This window comes from Falco peregrinus, chromosome 1 (assembly GCF_023634155.1).
Source record: "Falco peregrinus isolate bFalPer1 chromosome 1, bFalPer1.pri, whole genome shotgun sequence".
NCBI lineage: Eukaryota > Metazoa > Chordata > Aves > Falconiformes > Falconidae > Falco > Falco peregrinus.
Window position 1 is genome coordinate 80,584,646 of NC_073721.1, and position 20,024 is coordinate 80,604,669.

At 50.6% G+C, this 20,024-nt stretch overlaps 3 protein-coding genes across 3 annotated transcripts; all 3 read left to right on the forward strand.

The window, feature by feature from the left end:
- The first annotated feature begins 4,002 nt into the window (after positions 1-4,002).
- Positions 4,003-6,094, forward strand: RIOX1 (ribosomal oxygenase 1). The gene has a single exon (XM_005243754.4). It carries the CDS (start codon positions 4,149-4,151, stop codon positions 6,054-6,056), a length of 1,908 nt encoding a protein of 635 aa, XP_005243811.3. The 5' UTR covers positions 4,003-4,148; the 3' UTR covers positions 6,057-6,094.
- A 5,213-nt stretch (positions 6,095-11,307) lies between these two features.
- On the forward strand, positions 11,308-12,641 carry LOC106112868 (acyl-coenzyme A thioesterase 6-like; the record flags this gene model as incomplete). Its single annotated transcript, XM_055810425.1, has 1 exon — positions 11,308-12,641. A coding segment is annotated over one exon (606 nt), but the record flags the coding sequence as incomplete, so codon positions are not given.
- A 1,474-nt stretch (positions 12,642-14,115) lies between these two features.
- Positions 14,116-19,963, forward strand: LOC101913057 (acyl-coenzyme A thioesterase 5-like). The gene is made up of 3 exons (XM_013304290.3): positions 14,116-14,899; positions 17,388-17,590; positions 18,654-19,963. Exons 1-3 carry the CDS (start codon positions 14,290-14,292, stop codon positions 19,233-19,235), a joined length of 1,395 nt encoding a protein of 464 aa, XP_013159744.3. The 5' UTR covers positions 14,116-14,289; the 3' UTR covers positions 19,236-19,963.
- The last annotated feature ends 61 nt before the right edge of the window (positions 19,964-20,024 follow it).

Sequence of the window (20,024 nt, forward strand, 5' to 3'; positions counted from 1 at the left end):
AGGCAACTTTTATAGGAAATAAAAAGGTCTTTTGCAAGGCTCCTGAAAAGAAGAAACAAGAAGGAAATGTTGAATGGTGATGCTATATGTTAGCACAGCTAGGTGTTCATTTTGAAATAGTGGGCATAAATATATTTAATAAGCAAAGCTATGCAGTTGCCATCATTAATACAGAAAGGATGCAAATAGCAAGAATGCTTTAAAATCTTTCTTCCATGGAAAAGCATCACGCAAACAGCTTGTCAAGAGCCATGGGCTGTGCAGAGCAGAAGAATATTCTCTAGCACAAGATACACATACTTCTTAGGGAACCATGTTTTACAGCTTGACTATACCTTCTATCTCAACTGTCTAGATATGGTTAATCCTACAGGGCAAATACTTAATTCAGGTTCTCTTTGCTTCCATTTTAGAATGGGGATTTCCCCCACATGGCCATTTACTTCTCTCCTGCTGAAACGCAAGGAGACTGGAGCCTTGGAGTCTGCAGCTTTGTGTTTAGTCACTGCCTACAGAGTCACTGCAGATGGTATCTGCTCAATGTTACCAAATGCTAGATGTGTCTATTAAGAGCACAAAACCCCTCGTAAAAGTATTTCAAAATGCTTTCAAAGTACGCATGCCTCTTCAAGGGGGTGAGTAAGTTCAGTCAAGGGTCCTACTCAAACACATTCTGTAAATTCAGCTTTAACTTATGAAGTATGTATTTTAGTGTCATACAGGACAAAAGAAAATGTCTGTGCTTCCAAATCCCTCCAAAAAGATAATTGCATAGGGAGGACTGGATCTTGTAATTATTATTTTTATAAATTTGTTTCAGTTGGACTGTTCCATGGCAGGGAAGGCTTCTTTTCTCAGTGGGGTTCTGTGTACAAGATAACCAGGATTAAAGACCACAGCCATTCAGTGAATAAGAAAATCACTCAGAAGAGAGAAACAGCTGGAGAGAAGCCAAAATCTCTGCCAAGAGATGCTTCAGTGAGTGAGTGTATTCACTCTGATTAGGAGGGGCAGAGGATGGCTCTTGAGAAACAGTTCCTGAATTAGCTTTCAGTCTTGTTATCTGGCAGTGAACTTTATAGCTTTCACAACGAGGAGTAGGCTTCACAATCCAGCCCAGTGTCCTTCCAGCGATGACATACTGGATGTCACTAGACTGTAGGAGAAAGACTGTCAGCTAAGGCAACCTGTTAACAAAGGGTTGAAATGTTCTTTTTCCTTACTGTGTATTGCTTTTGGCTCAAGAACAAAACTGACAGTGCAAAAGGAAGGTTGCCAGCAAAGTAATAAAGAGGAAAGGGATTAAACCGAGTTTAACTTTCTAAAAGTGACTGGTTTACATTAATGGTTTGCCGGGAACACAGAGAAAGTACTGGGCAGTTTGCATGGTGGTGAACAACTGAGTATCCAATACGCAGATAATCGCAAAGGATTTTGCCCTTTCCATTCATTAGTGAAGACTGCTTGTAGCTTTGCAGGATCAGGCCTTACCCAAACTGCTCCTTAAACTTGAGATTTCCATTATTTGAACAGGGAACAGCAGAAGGTTAAAATATCAAATGAACCCTACATCTCTTTGAGGTGCCATTTACTTCTTTCTTTTGAAGTCACTTGTGGCTCTTTAATAAGTTGTACTCACCGCATTTTATATGTCCTCTTAAATAAAACACGTGTGGCTTTTGGCAATGCAGCTTATATGCTCATAAAATCTGAGTAACTGTGCTAAATTCTAATTAAGAAATTTAATTGAGCCTCCAGTTGCTACTCTGCCTATGTAAGCAGCAGCTGGGGACCACCTAATCATTCAGAGATCTGTGCTACTTATTTAAAGAACTGTACATGACACTGTTCTTTCTTTACAACAAATTCCCTTGAAATATTGGACAATGAATGAAAACAGCGTGTGTAGGCCTTGTGGCTATTCCTAGACAACCATCTGAGTACTCTGTAACTGATACTGAAGCTCTCTCTTTTTGCCTTAGGTCAAAACCCTTTCTTGAGTGGTGCAGAAAAATAGAAACATTCTTCATTCTTGAAAGCATTTACTATTAGAGAGGCTAAATTGTCAAAAGAAACATTTTTTTGTTATAGAGATTTCACTGCAATTATTTTCCACTGTGTTCTTCACTCTGAGACTTTGTTACACATCAAAAAAAGAAAAAAAAATTATCCAGTGTCAATCATCTGTCTATTGGTGGTAGAAAGTGACACCCCTATGAAGATCAGAAAATGAGACTTTTTTTTGCTGTACTGGTAAATATCCAGAATAGCTTTGCTGCAGTCATTACAGATATTCTGATGTAACTCAGGTCAGGCTCTGTGTACAGTGGCCAGCTTCCTCTGAGAAAGATCAGTTGCACTCCAGTAAATTAAACAGTAACACAAATAACAGCCCAGACACCCAGATTTTTCAAAGGTCTTACCCCTCCCAAGCCTATTTAGCCACGCTTATGTATAATTAAAGCATACAATAGCCTAACTGCTACCATATTTCAAAGCGCCTGCATCTCGGTTTTGTTAAGGGCCCAGTTCCGTTGAAACGGTTTCAGCTGATAAGATTATTCTGGTAAGCAGGGTTTAACCTTGGGAAAACAAAGAATGGATTAAAATAGAGAGTTCACCCTTCCCTTCTCTTCCAGTCTGCACATGCACGCACAGGCTACTTGCACTTCCCTCTTTTTAAACCCCATCCACACCAATCATCTTGCCAGAATGCCATACCCCTTCCACGCGTTTCCCACCGCAGAGCGCTGATCGGCCTCTGCCACCTGCTGGCAAAGCCAAAAACGTTCAAGACGTTAAATCGGAGGCTAAAGCGTTGCCTACGCACGTCTAAAATCGGCTCCTTTAGCTAAAAACCATCACGGTACAAACAGGACAATTTGCTGGTGCTGTTGCATTTCCCACAGCTTTGGCTGCAAAGCCTGTGCCGCCAGAAGTCTGTCAGGAAAATACCTCCAAAATGAAAATAGTTGTTACTACATACATACAAAATAGGTCTTGCCTGCTTATAGCACAGTGACAGGATGTGAGGCTGATAATGTGTTTTTAAGGCAATCAAAAAACCTTAAACTTCTATGATATCTGCATCTGTTCCAGAATTAAGACTGAACAGCTGAACTCATCCTCATTAGGCCTAATGATTTCTGCTCCTGAATGCTGGTAAAAACTGAAATGTAGGTCTGGGTTGAAACCTTGGCAATGGCAAAGTTAAAAGAGGTGAAAATCTGCTTTTCAGTGTCGTGTCTTAGGCGCGGTATGCAAAGTGCCCCCTCCGCCCCCCCCAATGCATCTGCATAGGCCTGGTGCGTGTTAGCTGCTTATTTAACATACTGCATGAAGCCGACAGACGTTGGTGAGAGGCTAGTAACACCCGCGTGAACCAGGGCACACCTGGGTAATTGCTCCAGTTAAATGCTTTAGACCCACAGCAGTCTCCAGAGATGAAATTCTCATGCAAAATCCATTCCCATGAATTACGAGAGTCCATCAGAGATTCTTCTCACAGGAGTATTGCATAGTGAATTTCTTGTACTGAAGCTTGGTTTTGATCAGAAAAAGCATCAACACAGCCTGGCAATACAAACCCCTGAAGTTTTTCATGTGGGCCGTCAAGCTGTCTTGCTGGTCTGTCCTCCTACCCTCCGGCAAAGCTTCCTCTGGGAAGGACACTGTCCTTCTGAGAAGCTTCAGGGTTAGGAGAGAGATGGAGAGAGAATAAAGGTCTGCCCCGGTTATTAGGCTGTTAGTGGATTTGGCAAAAAACACCCGTGCTACAGGCCAGGCCTGCCTCTTGTTTTGGGGCTCGTTTGCAAGGATGTGGCCTTTGACCTGGCAAGGAAGAGGGGTGGCACAGCAGCGCTGCCTCCGTCCGGCCTGGAATTCTCTTCCTTGCACAAGAGAACCTTACGAAATAGGTTTTACCTCATCTCGCCTCACTAGGCTGCAGAGCCGTTGCGCGCTGCCCAGCAGCACGCCCGCGGGGGGCGGCTCTGAACGGACCCTCTCTGCACGTGCCGAGCGCCCTTCCAGCAGGAAGCTTTCCGGGCGGGGAACGGAGCCGCGCACATCAGTTCCTAGCGGAACCGCCTCGCCTGTCCTTTTTCGTGGCGCGGGAAGGAAATAAGCCCGGCCCGTTTTAATCGCACATGGTGGCAAAATGTAAGACTTTCTGTCTTATACGGCGTCACAGCTGCACACGCAGAACTCCCTTCCGCGGGCAGACGCGCGGGGCCCGTCTCCACGGAAATCCCGCGTCCGGGACGCTCCCGGGCGCACCCGCACGCACAGGCCCCGGCGGAAGCGGGGCGGCGCGAGCGGCCATGGCGGCGGGCGGCGCGGAGGAGCTGCGGCGGCGGCTGGGGCGGCTCTCGGCGCTCTCGGTGTACCGGCGGGTGGCGGGCGCCGGGCGGCTGGAGCGGCGCGGCCGCGGGAAGCCGCCGCCCGCGGGCGGCAGGCGGGCCAAGGCGCGGCCGAGGCGCGGCGAGGCGGGAGGCAGCGGCCCGCAGCCGGAGCCTCCGCCACCGCCGCAGCCACAGCCGCCGCCGAGCGCTGCCGCGCCCCCCAGCCAGGCGGAGGCGGAGGCAGAGCCGGCCAAGGCGGCGGGCGGCGGACCTGAAGCGAAGCGGAGGCGCGGCCCCGCGGCGAGCGGCTGCGGCCCGCGGCCCACGGGGGAGGGCGGCGTGGTGGGGCTGCTGCGGCGGCTGGGGCGGCTGGAGGACAGCCGGCAGCGGGCGGGCGAGCTGTTCCGCTGGCTGGTGGCCCCGGTGGCGCCGGCAGAGTTCCTGGGGCGGCACTGGGAGCAGGCGCCGCTGCTGGTGCGGCGGGGCGACCCCGGCTACTACACGGGGCTCTTCTCCACGGCCGAGTTCGACGCCGCCCTGCGAAGCGGCCGGGTGCACTTTGGGACCCACCTGGACGTGACCAGCTATGCCGACGGCGTGCGGGAGACGCACAACCCGGCCGGCCCGGCCCTGCCTGCCGTCGTCTGGGACTTCTACCAGAACGGCTGCTCCCTGCGGCTCCTCAGCCCCCAGGCCTTCTCCTCCACTGTCTGGCAGTTCCTCTCCATCCTGCAGGAGCACTTCGGCAGCATGGCGGGGGCCAACACGTACCTGACGCCGCCGGGGACACAGGGCTTTGCACCCCACTACGATGACATCGAGGCCTTTGTGCTGCAGCTGGAGGGGAAGAAGCACTGGCGTGTCTACAGCCCCCGGAAAGATGCTGAGGTGCTGCCTCGCTTCTCCAGCACAAACTTGACGCAGGCTGAGCTCGGCAAGCCCGTGCTGGAGACTGTGCTGGAGGCTGGGGACATGCTGTACTTCCCTCGTGGCTTTATCCACCAGGGTGACTGTCTCCCTGATGCACACTCGCTCCACATCACTGTGTCCTCCTACCAGAGGAACACCTGGGGGGACCTCCTGGAGAAGCTCCTCCCAGCTGCTCTGCAGATGGCTCTGGAAGAGGACGTGGAGTACCGGCAAGGGCTTCCCATGGACTACCTGGGCTACATGGGGGTTGCCAACTCAGATGTAGCTGACGCTCGCCGAACTGCCTTTATGGAGAAGGTGCAGAGCCTGATAAAGAAACTCGTGGACTATGCACCCATTGATGCAGCTGTGGATCAGAGAGCCAAGTCATTTCTTCATGACTCTCTCCCGCCGGTGCTTACGCAAAGTGAAAAGGTGCAGAGTGTGTACGGCTTCCCAGCCCGGTGGCAAGATGGAGGCCCCTGCAATGTTGATATACTTATAACAAAAGATACAGAAGTACGTCTCCTCCGCCATGGCATCATTAGATTGTGTAATGAAGAAGCAGGTGTGATGCTATATTATACGACAGAAAACTCAAGAGTGTATCACAAGGAAGAACCAAAGTTCCTCGAGCTAGATCCAGAGTATACAGATAGTATTGAATTTCTCCTGTCTTCCTATCCAAACCATGTCAGCGTGGATACCCTTCCATGTGAAACCTTGGAGGACAAGATTTCTCTAGCCACGCTCCTGTTTGAGAAGGGCATTCTGACTACAAAGAAACCTCTGGTGCAAGTGTAACTTTTATTTTTTAACAAAATAAACATACATTTGTTCTAGGAAGTGTTCTGTCTTATTCTCACCTTACACCTGTCAGGTGTGAATCAGCAGTCTGGATCACACTGCGTCTTCTAGGGGCAGAAGCACTTCGGCATGGGTGGAGAAATCAAATGTTCTGATTACAACAGGTGTCACTCTAGAAGCAATACTGCATGGCTGAGTGGCTAGAGAAGGGAAGTGCATAATTTGTTATTTTTTCCTTTCACCAACCATATTACTACACGCTAAGTAACTTCAGGAAGTTAGTGAACTTTTTTTGCAGTTTGTAATGTGTTTATAGTGTTTTAAAGCAGCCTACCCTACTCTCATTACTTGCAGGCAAATCCGCTGATGGTCACCATTCTGTGTGCCTGTGCTGTGGCACACTGTACATGCAGTGTGGCCCTCAGGTCTGTGCTCTGTTGCAAAGATCCCTGGGCCACGTGAAAAGCTTGGCCAACTCTTCGTAGAAGTGGAGCCCACATGCAGCTCCCACTCAGTGCCAGCGATTATGCCATATGCGTGGCTCTGCCTTTACTGAACAGTGCTGCAAGATTTTCTCATGTGAACATGAGCTACTGCATTTGAAATGCTCTGTCTCCTCTTTTTCATTCTGCTAATTTCAAGCTGTCTTAGTGATAGAATAACGTTCCCCACTAGTCTTACCACAGAAGCCCCTAGCAAGGAAATTGCTGGTCCTTTCAAGGCAAATGGGGCACTCTTAATATGGGAGTTTTCAGGCTGGGTGCAAAAAGTTTCGTATTGGGACCTAACAAGTTACATGAATACATGCCTGGCTGCGTGGGCAGTTCCCGTAAATACTGACAAGCATCAGATACACTTTTGTGCAATACTGTTTTATCATTGCAGTCAGCAGGTGACAAATATTCTGTCTTTAAAGCCTCCTGAAGCCATACCCACAAGGAGCGGGCTGTGTTATCCTGTGCTCCTCTGAGCTGCTGGGTCATCAGGGTTTTGCAAGATGGTACCAACACACACTCTTAAATCGTTTAGGATTCAAGTGCACGCTGTATCCTCCAAAGCCCCATACTTGCACCAGCCAGTGCACCAGCCTTCCTTTTCCGCTTCTGCCTGTATGCTTTTGATAAATCTTGGGCTGTGTAAAACTGCACATCACAAGAGCGTGCTGAGGTGCACCTGGGGCGGGGGAGGGGGGGGGGGGGCTTTGTTTTGTGAATCAATAGTGGCTGGACAGAAATGCTATTGCCACATACATCCTCTGACCCCTCTGTCTGCTTATCCTCACCAGAGGATCAATGGTCCTCATCCCGCCATTCATGCCGCTGGCAAATAGCTCGTGCTTCAGTGGTGTGCTTCCTGGGCTGTTCCATGTGCCCACCTTGCAAGAAGTGGCACCTGCACCACAGCTGCCTGTGCCACAAGCACTTGCAATGCATTTGGCTGCATAAAGGGCAGCTGTATGGCAGGCACCTGCACCACAGCTTGCTGCATCAGTAGCTCACGCAGCTCCTTCTGCGCTGGCTGTAAGCACTGCCACGTCGTTTCAAGCATGTTAATCATATTAGTAACAAAAGACAGCACAAATTCTTAGCTTTTCCTTTCCCTGGCCCCTCTTTTCTAAGACAGCATAATACTTAAGCTGGTCTGGGGCATTCTGATAATTCCTCCTCAGTTTCTAAATCTACTGGGGAAACTGCCTGGGCTAAACACCTTGCAAATACTGCTCTTGGATTTGTGTGGGGCCAGCCAGGCACAGAGTTTCTCTTGTTCTTTCTCCAGAAAGGCATTTCTTACTGAGACCTGCTGACTGCACCAAATGTTCTGCACTAGGAGGTGCTGATACATTATGGTCTTGGTAAGAAAGGCACTCACATTCTGTAAGGAATCATTAAAAATGCTATGTATTAGAGCTAACAGTCTAAGAAGAGAACAGTATAGTGTATTGGCTCTGGCTGAGCCCCACAGCAGCCTTCCCAGTGCTGTGCTTGTACTGGTAGCCAGAAGGGTGCTGCTAACACACCGGTGTTTGGCTGCTGCTGAGCAGCGCTCGCACAGCACCAAGGCTGGCTCTCCAACATCCCCCCATCACCAGCAGGCTGGGGGTGGGCAGGGTCTTGGGAGGGGACAGAGCCAGGACAGCTGACCCAAACTGACCCAAGGGATATTCCATACCATACGACGTCTGCTCAGATACAAAAGCCAATGGAAAGGAGGAGGAAGCATTTGTTACTTATATTTGTCTTGTGGATCAACTGCTATACACACACAGAAGCCCTGCTTCCTGGGAAGTGGCCGAACATTGCCAGCTGATGGGAAGTGGAGAATAACATCTTTTGTTTTTCCTTTGCTTTGGTGCACACAAATTTTGCTGTTGCTTCATTAAACTGTCTTTATCTAGACTCACAAGTTTGGGGTTTTTTCCATCTTATTTTCTCCCTCCCTGTTCTGCTGAGGAGGGGCGAGAGAGAGCAGCTTGGTGGGCACCTGGCATCCAGCCAAGGTCAACCCACCACACACAGGTAATCTTACATGCCTTTAGATGCTGGGAATCCTGAGCAGTGTAGCATGTAACAGGAATCCAACCCACATACATCACACCATGCAGATATGGTCCATAGCAGACAATCTTACCTTTTGGTCTTTCAAGGTATTGTAAGATATTTATATAAGGAAACAGCTCTATTTATCATGTCTACTGTCAAACATAAACAATGTTCACATGAAACATCTTGCTGCACGGTTTGATATAGGCAAGGCCATACAGGTAGTACAATCACAGGTACTGGGTGGGAGTGCCTGTGGGCTCCTCTTCCTGTAAGGAAGAGCTGGCAGTGTTCCTCCTGTGGCCTCTCAAGAAGTAGAAGCTCCAGAGGGTTGATGACCAGCCCATGTTGCTCCATCACAGCACGTGCACAAGCTGTGATAGCCTTGAGCCTATTGATAATGTGTATGCTTGTGAGAGCCCTCGTTAAATGTTCTGATGTCACACTTTATCACTGGTGATCTGGTACTGGAGAGGAAAATGTGTTCAGACAACTGGCATCGCAATCTTCTCTATACTTCTTACATATAGAAGATCTCCCTGGGATATATTCAACAGGAAAACAGAGGAGGCTTTCATCACTCCCACAGCTGCCCTTTGTTTCCCGTTTCCCTGCTCTAGAGATGGCATTTCCATGCGACCTAAAGCAGTTCAGTCAGAAATGGGCTTCCAAAATGACCTCATGGTGGTGAAGAGATTTGCAGAATGTGAGTGGAACTGTGAAGCTGCCATGCCCACAACAGGAAATTCCTGGAATTTCAGCTTAAACCTCCTCATCCAAAGGCTAGCTATAACTATTCTCAGAGTTTACTGTTGATATTCCTTTACTGGGAGGAAATGGGAAAAGTGCAAGAATACACTTGTATTATAGTCTATCTATGGGTAAAACAGTTCTGCTCCTCTAAGCGATCATACATTATCTGCCACAGGGCACTTCCTCTGCGCAGTTTTCCTGTCATCACATCTTGGACCTCACCCCTCATGATAACCCTACACAACAATCTGATCAATGGTCTGAGGATGGCTGCCAGAAGGAAAGGCACAGCTGATGCATCAGACCCAGTCCTTGACCAGTCTGTCTGTCAGAAACCTGGGTGTACCCTTGGTACTCCTACAGCTGAGTACTAGTACTTAGATCTCCTAGTGTCTGGATTCATCCTATTCACCACACATAGGTGATCTCCAGCATACTTTTTTGAGCACCCAAACTGTTGTTGTTAATTCCCTACATACATGAATTCGGGGAAAGGGGCAACCCTTTCCAAAGGAGGCCTGCGGCTTTGCCGAGCTTGGGAGAGAAGTCTGGGTATGGGGCTGCAGCTGTACCTTCCCCTGGGTCCATTCCTGCAAAGATAATAACCAACAGGCCTGAAGGCAGATTGCTCCCAAGAACCTGCCCTGTGTTTGCACATGCCATTTGGAAACTGCCCCCATGGCAGCTGGATGAGGTCTTTGTCTTCTGTGCCTTGGGTTTGTCTCCCCCTCAGAAATACGTGCTCTGACTGGAGCCACCTTCTTTTTAACCACAATGCCTTGGTCATCCTGCAAGCTCCTCTGTCTGATTTATATTCAGTACAATCTTCTTTCAGAAGAACGCAGTATCCTTTTTGCTTTGGAATAATGGAGAAAAAATGGGATCAGAATTCCTTGAATTAATTAGCTGAGCTTTCATGGGAGCAGGGCATTTTTCTTTGGACCACATGAGGTGAAATCACTTTATGATTTCATATGAGGGAGTATGGATGCCAGACTGCACATATAAAGCCCAGATAAGAAAGCACATGACACTTACAGAGGGAGAGAAAAAGCAATTTTCTTGGACAAGGAAAATCTCTGGGGAGTCTACCCAGTGCCTCTGACTACTTGGTATTACAAAACGGGACCATGTAAGGGTTCCCTCACATGTCTCCAAGCAGTGCAGAAACAAAAATGTAGCTACAGGGAGCAGATCCACCATTTTTTCCAAGAGGAGCTGTGCAGGACAGGAGAGCTATGAGAAAGCAGGGCTTTATTTGCTGTCATAATCAGCCCCTCTGGGGCTTTTACAGCATCTTTTTGAAGCATACAAGGACTACTGGCTTCACAACAGCCACATGGGGCAGGGAGAGAGGGGAAGGGAGCCGGCAGTCCTACCCCTGCCAGCGCAAGAGGAGGAGGAGGCAGCTCTCCATGACAGGCTGCCCAGGCACAGGAGCCAGGACATACGACTTAAATACAATCATGATGCAGTTGAGTGGATCAAAGGAGCAGCAGCAGATTGCTCCCATCTTTCGTTGCTGAGCACGGCTGTGGTCATAGCAGACAAGGTTTCTCTTGTCTAGCATTTCCACATCACTCATCCCCAATGGTGGTCCTGACCATTGACCCCTTGCCTGCTGCCCACAGCCCCTGCCCTCTTCTCACAGAAGCCATCCTTATAGCTCCCCACTACCAAAACTTTTCCACGCTAGCTCTGAATAGTTTTACTTTTCTCCTGCAACTGGTGCTCAAATGCTGTCAGTGTGTTTGCTGTGTCTTGGCTGTTGTCATAGCACTAGGGAACGTTTTTCATGGGAGTGGAAGAAATTTGTGCGTAGGAGGTGCTTGGCACTTGTCCAGAAGAAAAACCGATCATTGCCATTGCCTTCTCCATGGTGTTTTGCAAACTCCCGGCGCTACGCAGTGTCCCTCTCCAGGAACCAGCTGTCGTGTTTCTCAGCTCAGTACTGATGGGGATTTCCTCCTGTCCTCCAGGTGAAGGGACCAGGGGTTGGCCTGCTCGGTTGCTCCAAAGGTGCTGATCTGTGTCTCACCATGGCCGCCTTCCTGAAGAACATCACGGCCGTTGTTTCCCTCAACGGCCCTGTGGCCGTTACGATTTACCCTCTCTGTTACAAGGATAAAACCATCCCCGCTTTGCCCATCGATGAACAACAGGTCAAAATCATTGACTCCAATCTTCTTGATTATTCCGACATCCCTGCTGATGCCTTCCAAGCCCCTGGCAACCAAAGCCTGATCCCACTAGAGAAAACTGAGGCACAGTTACTGTTCATTGTTGGGCAAGATGACCATGTTGTTAAAAGTGAGTATTACGCTACTGAAGCCTGCAAGCTTTTGCAGGCTCAAGGGAAGGAAAATTTTCAGATTCTCTCCTACCCTGGAACAGGGCACTGCTTTGACCCTCCCTTTTTCCCTTTGTACTCCATAGGAAGCCATCCCATTTTTCACAAGCGGGCAGTCCTGGGTGGGGAGCTCAGGGCTTATTCTAAAGCTCAGGCTCATTCTTGGCCACGGATCCAGGCTTTTTTCAACAGGTATTTAAATGACAACTAATGTGCAAGAAAGACGCAGCTCTTAATGACCTAACCTGGCAGATGCTTTCAGGCTTGCCAGGTCAAAACTTGTTCACAGTTGCACCAGTACAACTGCAGTATCTTCCACCGCTTTGCACATCTGTAACTCAGAAAAGAGCTGCGTTTGCCTTTTCTGGTTTTCCCTGAACTTGCTTGGGTAAGTGTCAAGAAAAGGAATGGCAAACAGGTTTGCATTAGCCATTGATAAAACTGGTCACGTGCAAAATGCACAGTTACATTTCTTAGGTGGTTTCTGTTCTTCCAAATGCCTGGCAGTACTTCACATATCACTGTGGTCTCTACATGCATACCTCATCCTCAGCTTTAAAGCAATCTACTGTAAAGCAACGCCTCTCAAACGCTGATTTTGGACCAGGGTTTTCACCACTCTTGTGGTGAAAGCCTCATCGTAAACGGAAATGTCTCTGATCTCTGTGCTGCTGGAAGTGTGCAGGAATGGATGTTACAGCCAGGATGCTGGGGTGACTCCGGTTAAGCCTCAGGAAGGGTTGCTGGCCCTCTGTGCCACCTCTCTGTCCTCTCCTCAGAGGAAGTGCTCTGGCTCGTCGATACTTCTGGCCCCAAGATGTCACGCAAAAAGCCATTCTGCTAAATGTACAGCCATTGTGATCTTCTCCCACATGATGTGGAACTTTTTCAGCTTTGTTATTAGGGTGAGAATTGTAATAAAGAGACTGAGATTTGAAAGCCATGGAGTCATTTGCCGGGCTTGGGTTAGAAGCAGGGATCTTTGCATCTTGAACACTCTCACCTCAGGGTGGAGCAGGGGGCCTATGGGTGGAAGGCCCTGAGGACCTCCTGCCCCACCTTGGCAGAACAGCCACACTCACCCCAGCACACTGGCATGTGATGAACTGCCACCAGCATCCCTGTTTTGTCCCCCTCTAGTGTGCCAGTAGCCATCAACCTTTTGGTTTCTGGAGAGTTTCCACCTCCCTTGTGAATGCCAGCTCCCACCACCCTGCTGAAGCAGCTGTCCTGGGTGTCCCCAGGCTGTGGGTGTCCTCCTGGCCAGCCTGGAACTCTGGGACAGAACTTAGAGCTGTCAGCTGCCTCTCAGCCCTGTCCTGTTTTCTGCACCTGGGTGTCCTCACTGTGGCACCACAGCCTTTCCCTGCCTGGCAGGTTTTGTAATGGATGGTATCCGCATGCTGGCTGATGCCTGCGGGCCTGCCCTAGTGTGGGTAAAGCACTCTACCTGGGCATGGGCAAGAAGAGCAGGTGACAGAGCAGGAGAGATGGGGTGACAGGAGCCTTGGGGCAGGCTGTGGTCATGCCAGCTGCTGTCATCTGGTAAGAGGTGCAAGACTGCAAGTCCCAGGGGATGCCAGGAGAGCGGCGCTGGGATCATGGGGTTGTCTCTGCCCTGAGATGCTCCGCGGCCACAGCCCCCTGCACCCACACTAGCACAGGGCCACACCAGCCCCTTTGGAAAGTCCCCACCAGTAAGGTGGGCTCCCATCCCATATGAGCTTCTGCAGAACATCTTTCCCCGGGGGGGTAGGTGGGGCCTGGGCCCTGAATGAGCTCCCTTTGTGCCCCGTCTCGCTGGCTTGGAGCCCCCCAGAGGCTGAGCACGAGATCCCCCTGGGACGACTCCTAGCAGTTCCTGCTGCTGCAGAACATCTCTCTCCACATGCATTGGCATGGGACAGGAGCTGGGACAGAGGGGAGTGGAAAGGAGCTCTGTGCCAGAGCCTGCCATGCTGCCTTACCCCTGTCCCCGTGCCGGCAGCTGGTCATACATGACAACGCCCTGCTGGGTTCAGGATCATGTCACAGGGGTGGCCTTTCTCGGGGCAGCAGCCCACGCTGGTGGCAGGAGCAAGCTGCCAAAATGCTGCCAGGCTGTGGTGCCAATTGCCTGCAAGTCTGCAGGCAGCACAGCTGTAGCCTTTTCCAAAGGGAGCCTGGAGCCTGACCGAGTTCAGGAGGTGAAAGACAAGAGCCTGTGAGAGAAGCCCAGGGCGGAGAGCTGCACCTGCACCTGGCCTGGGTCCAGTCCTGCAAAGTAACCAGCAGGCCTGGTTCGGAGAACTGCCCCCGCAGCAGATAAGCACGCTGCCTGTCAGCAGGTGTCTGCGCAGAGCTGCCACCCTTCACAGATACCCCACAGTGCCACGCTGCCAGCTGTGCCGATCCCGCCCTGCCGTGGGTGCTGACAGGGCTGCAGCAACGACTCCAGGCAGCCTGGATGTCTCCCAGCATGGTGCAGGCCCACACAGCTCCTGCCGCAATTCCCCTCCCCTCGCCTGTGTGTGGGAGGCAGGAAGCAGCATTTGAAGACGAAGCCTCAGCCTGAATGCAGACACAGTGAAGGCAGCAACCAGGGGCCATGTGGCACGTCGCCGCCCGCTCCCTGTCCCGGGCCAGCTCCCGCGCCTGGCAGAAGCAGCTGCCCCGGCCCAGCCCCGCGCCCGCAGCCCCGCAGCGCCGCGGCCCTGCATGGACGCCCGGGATGGCCTCCGCCCGCAGCCTCTCCGCCATGGCCCCCGCCATCCGCCTCTCGCCCACCGCCCGCAGCCTCTTCGACGAGCCGCTGGCCATCGCCGTGCAGGGCCTGGGCCCGCGGCAGCAGGTCACGCTGCGGGCGTCCTTGCGGGACGAGGCGGGTGAGCTCTTCCAGGCCCGCGCCCGCTACCAGGCGGGGGACGACGGGGAGCTGGACCTGGCCCGCTGCCCCGCGCTGCCGGGCGGCAGCTTCTCCGGCCTGGAGCCCATGGGGCTGCTCTGGGCTTTGCAGCCCCAGAAGCCTTTCCGGTATATGCTGAAGAAGGATGTGCAGAGCCCCTTCGTCGTGCAGCTGGAGGTGTTCGAGGGCCACGGGGAGCCCCCCGGGCGGCTCCTGGCGCAGGCACAGCATGAGCGGGCGTTCCTGCGGGATGGCGTGCGGAGAGTCCCGGTGCGAGAGGGGAGGGTCCGGGCGACGCTTTTCGTGCCCCCCGGTGAGTACTGGCTGCAGCCATCCTGTTTTCCCTAAACCAATGTTCTGTCAGTGCAAACTGTTCCATGACTTCTGTAAAGAGGAGTCTGTGAAAGCCCCTGTCCTTGCCTCCCTGCCTCCCTCCCCGTACCACCAACCACCTGACCTGATTGTTCCCAATTCACCTGCCCGTGCGGGCACCAGGACATGGTTGCAGAAGCAGGCAGAATAACCCTTCTTGCCCGGAGCTTGAGATTACAAATGTGGAGAAAAGCACAGCAAGTGCGGAGTGAGTGTGCCTGCAGGGCCACTGGAGATGAGAAGCTGCAGAAGAAAGTGGTGGAGAGGGGCTCTGTGCCAGTCCTTGACAGTCCTCCTCACTGAGAGGGTCTGGGGGATCCTCCCTCTCCCCCCAGCACAGTAACAAGTAACTATATGGTGACCATGGTCCACCATGTTGGGGGTCCTCTGGGCATCATCAATTCATGAAAGGGGGAAGAGGGGGGACTCAAGAACACTTACAGGGATGAAACCTTTCCAGCAGGAAAAGGCAGTCATTTAATTGCTCTGCAAAAGGTGCAAGTACCTTTCTGAGGTGTAAGAGTTGCCCAAGACAATCCCAGGCTGCAGCATCTTCTCGGCACCTACACGGAGATTTCGCTGCCAGAGTCCATGGTGACGAGGGCTGAGGTTCAGCATCCCAATAGCAGCAAGGTCAGGGCTCCCTCGCTTGCCTCACCTCTATGCCTACCTGCTGACTGGGAGACAGAAGCAGCCAGCTGCATACATTTGGTATCTAAAATGTCCTGCTTTCCCTGAGATGAGGCACTTACAGTAAGCTAAATATTGCTGCGTTTCCCCCGTGTCCCCTGACCCGCTCCTTTTGTGTGTGTTTTAAAATGATAGGCCCTTGCTGTACTCCCTGGTGCTTTGAATTGTTTCCTAGGCACAGGACAGAAGGCATTCATTCTCATCCTGCTCTCACCACAGCTGATGGTCAGCTTAGAAAAGACTGTAGGCTTGCTCTGTAGTCAGTATTTCTGCTACACGGAGAGATGTTTTGCCACCATGATTTCACCACACTCAAATTGTCCTGCACTGAGATACCCCCATTGTGATTTTCTGTTCTTGGGAGTGCTCTCTTACAGTACATCTCCACATGTGGATTCAGGAGCTGGATACTCTGAAACAAACAACCTAAGGCCATGTAAACTCTACAGCTCAAAGGGCTTTTGCTATAGTACTGTCCCACATCCCCTGTGCACCACCGCAGCCTTATTCACTGTTACCACCTTTTCTGTGCATGTTCAGTGCAAGCCCACAGAGACCTGTGACACTCAGCTGAGCCATGGGCCACAGATAACTGCACTCCTGGCCTCTGAGGTACACAGCCACTGCTCTGAATGCTCACCTTCTATGGAGAGCCAGTAGATGTGCTGTTGCATGCATGCTGACAGTGGCAAAAGGAAGAGCACAGTATCATTGTGGATGGTAAGGCTCTCCTTGTCCCAGGGTAGAGGGTGAGCAGATGCTATGCGCTTCATTCTCCTCCATGACCCCCAGCAGCATGTTCCCACCTTCCACAGGATGCACAGGCCACCATGGTGGAGGGTGTGAGACCATGGCAGGAGACATCCCTGAAGAGTGGGAGGCATGAGCACACTCAGGCCTGTGGCTCTCCTGAAGCCAAGAGCAGGGGTAAGCTGGGTGGGCATCCACTCCTCAACATGGCCAGGGGCACCTTCTTTGGCCTGGGGCCTGTGGAGCTTCCCTGGACCCTGTGGTCCCAAACCCCATCAGGCTGTAGGAATGCAACATGCAGAACACCCTCTATCCTTGCACTGGGTGGACAGGAGCAGGATTTTCACAGGATGAGGAAAAGAGGATCCTGAGGCAAGAAGGGGAGATCCAAACAACGATCTTCCAATCACCCAGTGAGATACCCATGGCATCCTACGCCGAATTTGATACTGATCACAGTCAGAGACATGATTCCCAAAGATGAAGTGCTGGCTGGGTGGATCCCACTTTTCAAGGGATCCCAAACATTCAAAAGACACAATACAAACACAAATGCTTACCGTTTCTAGTTTAATAATATTACATCTATCAAATCATGATATCTTGAGGATTTTTACAGTGCCAGGTAAAGTGGGCATTGTTACAGGGCTGCTTACAGGGAGAAGAGAAGCTGGGACAAGACACCTTCTCCGAACAGTCCCTGCCTGTTGGCCCTAAGGACAAATAGAAATACTGCCAATACTTAAAACAAATAAGGGTTTGCACCTTACCTAAGATGTTCTGCTCCTCAGCTTTTTTTATCTCTGCAAGACACTCTAGGGTTTTTTTCAGCTGCTGACACCACACAGCTGAGTGATTAATCATGTCCTTTCCCCAAAAGATGCCTTTCTGCAGTTCCTGTTGTGTACCTGGTTTGGTGCTTTCTAAACCAGAAAAACATTTAAATGAGTAATTTCAGGCAATACTGCTCTTCATCTTGTTTGCTCCAGGAGAAGATGCCTTTCCAGGGGTCATTGACATACATGGACTTGGAGGAGGTCTTTTTGAGCAGAGAGCCAGCCTGCTGGCCAATCATGGGTTTGCCACACTGGCTCTGGCTTATTATCAATATGAGGACCTGCCCCAGCAGCCAACTGAACTCCACCTGGAATATTTTGAAGAGGCAGTGAACTATATGCTGCAGCACCCACAGGTAGGAGCACCCTCCCTGTCCCTCTGGGTTCCCCTGGGAGTGCTTCTTCTGTAAAGTGCCTGTCACTTTGCCTGAGTTATCGCTGGAGGAAGCTGCTGAAATACTCACCTGGCTCCAACTGCCAGGAATTTGGGTGCCTGAGCTCTAGGAAAGAGGAAGGGTCAAACACATATGCACTAGAAAAGCAGAGGATGGGTACCATTCATGTACCATTATCTGGAGTGACAGAGATGGTGTCTGAGACATAACAAGGTAGTGAGGTTGTGGAAGAGAGAGACATGCATTTTTCAAAGCAGCATTCATGAACTGTCACCACATGCCCCCATATGAACCCTTAGTCTAAATAATACAAAGTAAAAAAAAATTGCTGGTATCTAGCTGTGGTGGATTGATCTTGGCTGGCTGTCAGATACCCACCAAGCTGCCCTCTCACTCCCCTTCATCAACAGGAGAGGTAGAGAAATTAAGATAAAAAATCTCATGGGTCAAGGTAAGGACAGGGAGAAAACTCACCAATTATCATCACGGGCAAAACAGACTGACTTAGGGAAGATTAATTTCATTTATTGCCAGTAAATAACAGAGTAGCATAATGAGAAATAAGAACAAAACTAAAACCACCTTCTGTTCCCCATCCTGTCCCTCCTCCATCTCTGGGCAGCAGTGGGTCTGTTTTGGAGCTGGCTGAAACTGCCTCTGTCCAACATGGGGGCAACCCCTGCCCTCTTCTCACAGAAGCCATCCTTATAGCTCCCCACTACCAAAACTTTTCCACGCTAGCTCTGAATAGTTTTACTTTTCTCCTGCAACTGGTGCTCAAATGCTGTCAGTGTGTTTGCTGTGTCTTGGCTGTTGTCATAGCACTAGGGAACGTTTTTCATGGGAGTGGAAGAAATTTGTGCGTAGGAGGTGCTTGGCACTTGTCCAGAAGAAAAACCGATCATTGCCATTGTCTTCTCCATGGTGTTTTGCAAACTCCCGGCGCTACGCAGTGTCCCTCTCCAGGAACCAGCTGTCGTGTTTCTCAGCTCAGTACTGATGGGGATTTCCTCCTGTCCTCCAGGTGAAGGGACCAGGGGTTGGCCTGCTCGGTTGCTCCAAAGGTGCTGATCTGTGTCTCACCATGGCCGCCTTCCTGAAGAACATCACGGCCGTTGTTTCCCTCAACGGCCCTGTGGCCGTTACGATTTACCCTCTCTGTTACAAGGATAAAACCATCCCCGCTTTGCCCATCGATGAACAACAGGTCAAAATCATTGACTCCAATCTTCTTGATTATTCCGACATCCCTGCTGATGCCTTCCAAGCCCCTGGCAACCAAAGCCTGATCCCACTAGAGAAAACTGAGGCACAGTTACTGTTCATTGTTGGGCAAGATGACCATGTTGTTAAAAGTGAGTATTACGCTACTGAAGCCTGCAAGCTTTTGCAGGCTCAAGGGAAGGAAAATTTTCAGATTCTCTCCTACCCTGGAACAGGGCACTGCTTTGACCCTCCCTTTTTCCCTTTGTACTCCATAGGAAGCCATCCCATTTTTCACAAGCGGGCAGTCCTGGGTGGGGAGCTCAGGGCTTATTCTAAAGCTCAGGCTCATTCTTGGCCACGGATCCAGGCTTTTTTCAACAGGTATTTAAATGACAACTAATGTGCAAGAAAGACGCAGCTCTTAATGACCTAACCTGGCAGATGCTTTCAGGCTTGCCAGGTCAAAACTTGTTCACAGTTGCACCAGTACAACTGCAGTATCTTCCACCGCTTTGCACATCTGTAACTCAGAAAAGAGCTGCGTTTGCCTTTTCTGGTTTTCCCTGAACTTGCTTGGGTAAGTGTCAAGAAAAGGAATGGCAAACAGGTTTGCATTAGCCATTGATAAAACTGGTCACGTGCAAAATGCACAGTTACATTTCTTAGGTGGTTTCTGTTCTTCCAAATGCCTGGCAGTACTTCACATATCACTGTGGTCTCTACATGCATACCTCATCCTCAGCTTTAAAGCAATCTACTGTAAAGCAACGCCTCTCAAACGCTGATTTTGGACCAGGGTTTTCACCACTCTTGTGGTGAAAGCCTCATCGTAAACGGAAATGTCTCTGATCTCTGTGCTGCTGGAAGTGTGCAGGAATGGATGTTACAGCCAGGATGCTGGGGTGACTCCGGTTAAGCCTCAGGAAGGGTTGCTGGCCCTCTGTGCCACCTCTCTGTCCTCTCCTCAGAGGAAGTGCTCTGGCTCGTCGATACTTCTGGCCCCAAGATGTCACGCAAAAAGCCATTCTGCTAAATGTACAGCCATTGTGATCTTCTCCCACATGATGTGGAACTTTTTCAGCTTTGTTATTAGGGTGAGAATTGTAATAAAGAGACTGAGATTTGAAAGCCATGGAGTCATTTGCCGGGCTTGGGTTAGAAGCAGGGATCTTTGCATCTTGAACACTCT

Excerpts from the sequence above, each read along its gene's own strand:
- RIOX1 (XM_005243754.4), top strand. The coding sequence starts at position 4,149 with ATGGTGGCAAAATGTAAGACTTTCTGTCTTATACGGCGTCACAGCTGC.
- LOC101913057 (XM_013304290.3), top strand. The coding sequence starts at position 14,290 with ATGTGGCACGTCGCCGCCCGCTCCCTGTCCCGGGCCAGCTCCCGCGCC. Across the intron at positions 14,900-17,387 it reads GACGCTTTTCGTGCCCCCCG|GAGAAGATGCCTTTCCAGGG; the intron begins GTGAGTACTGGC and ends TGTTTGCTCCAG. Across the intron at positions 17,591-18,653 it reads ATATGCTGCAGCACCCACAG|GTGAAGGGACCAGGGGTTGG; the intron begins GTAGGAGCACCC and ends CCTGTCCTCCAG.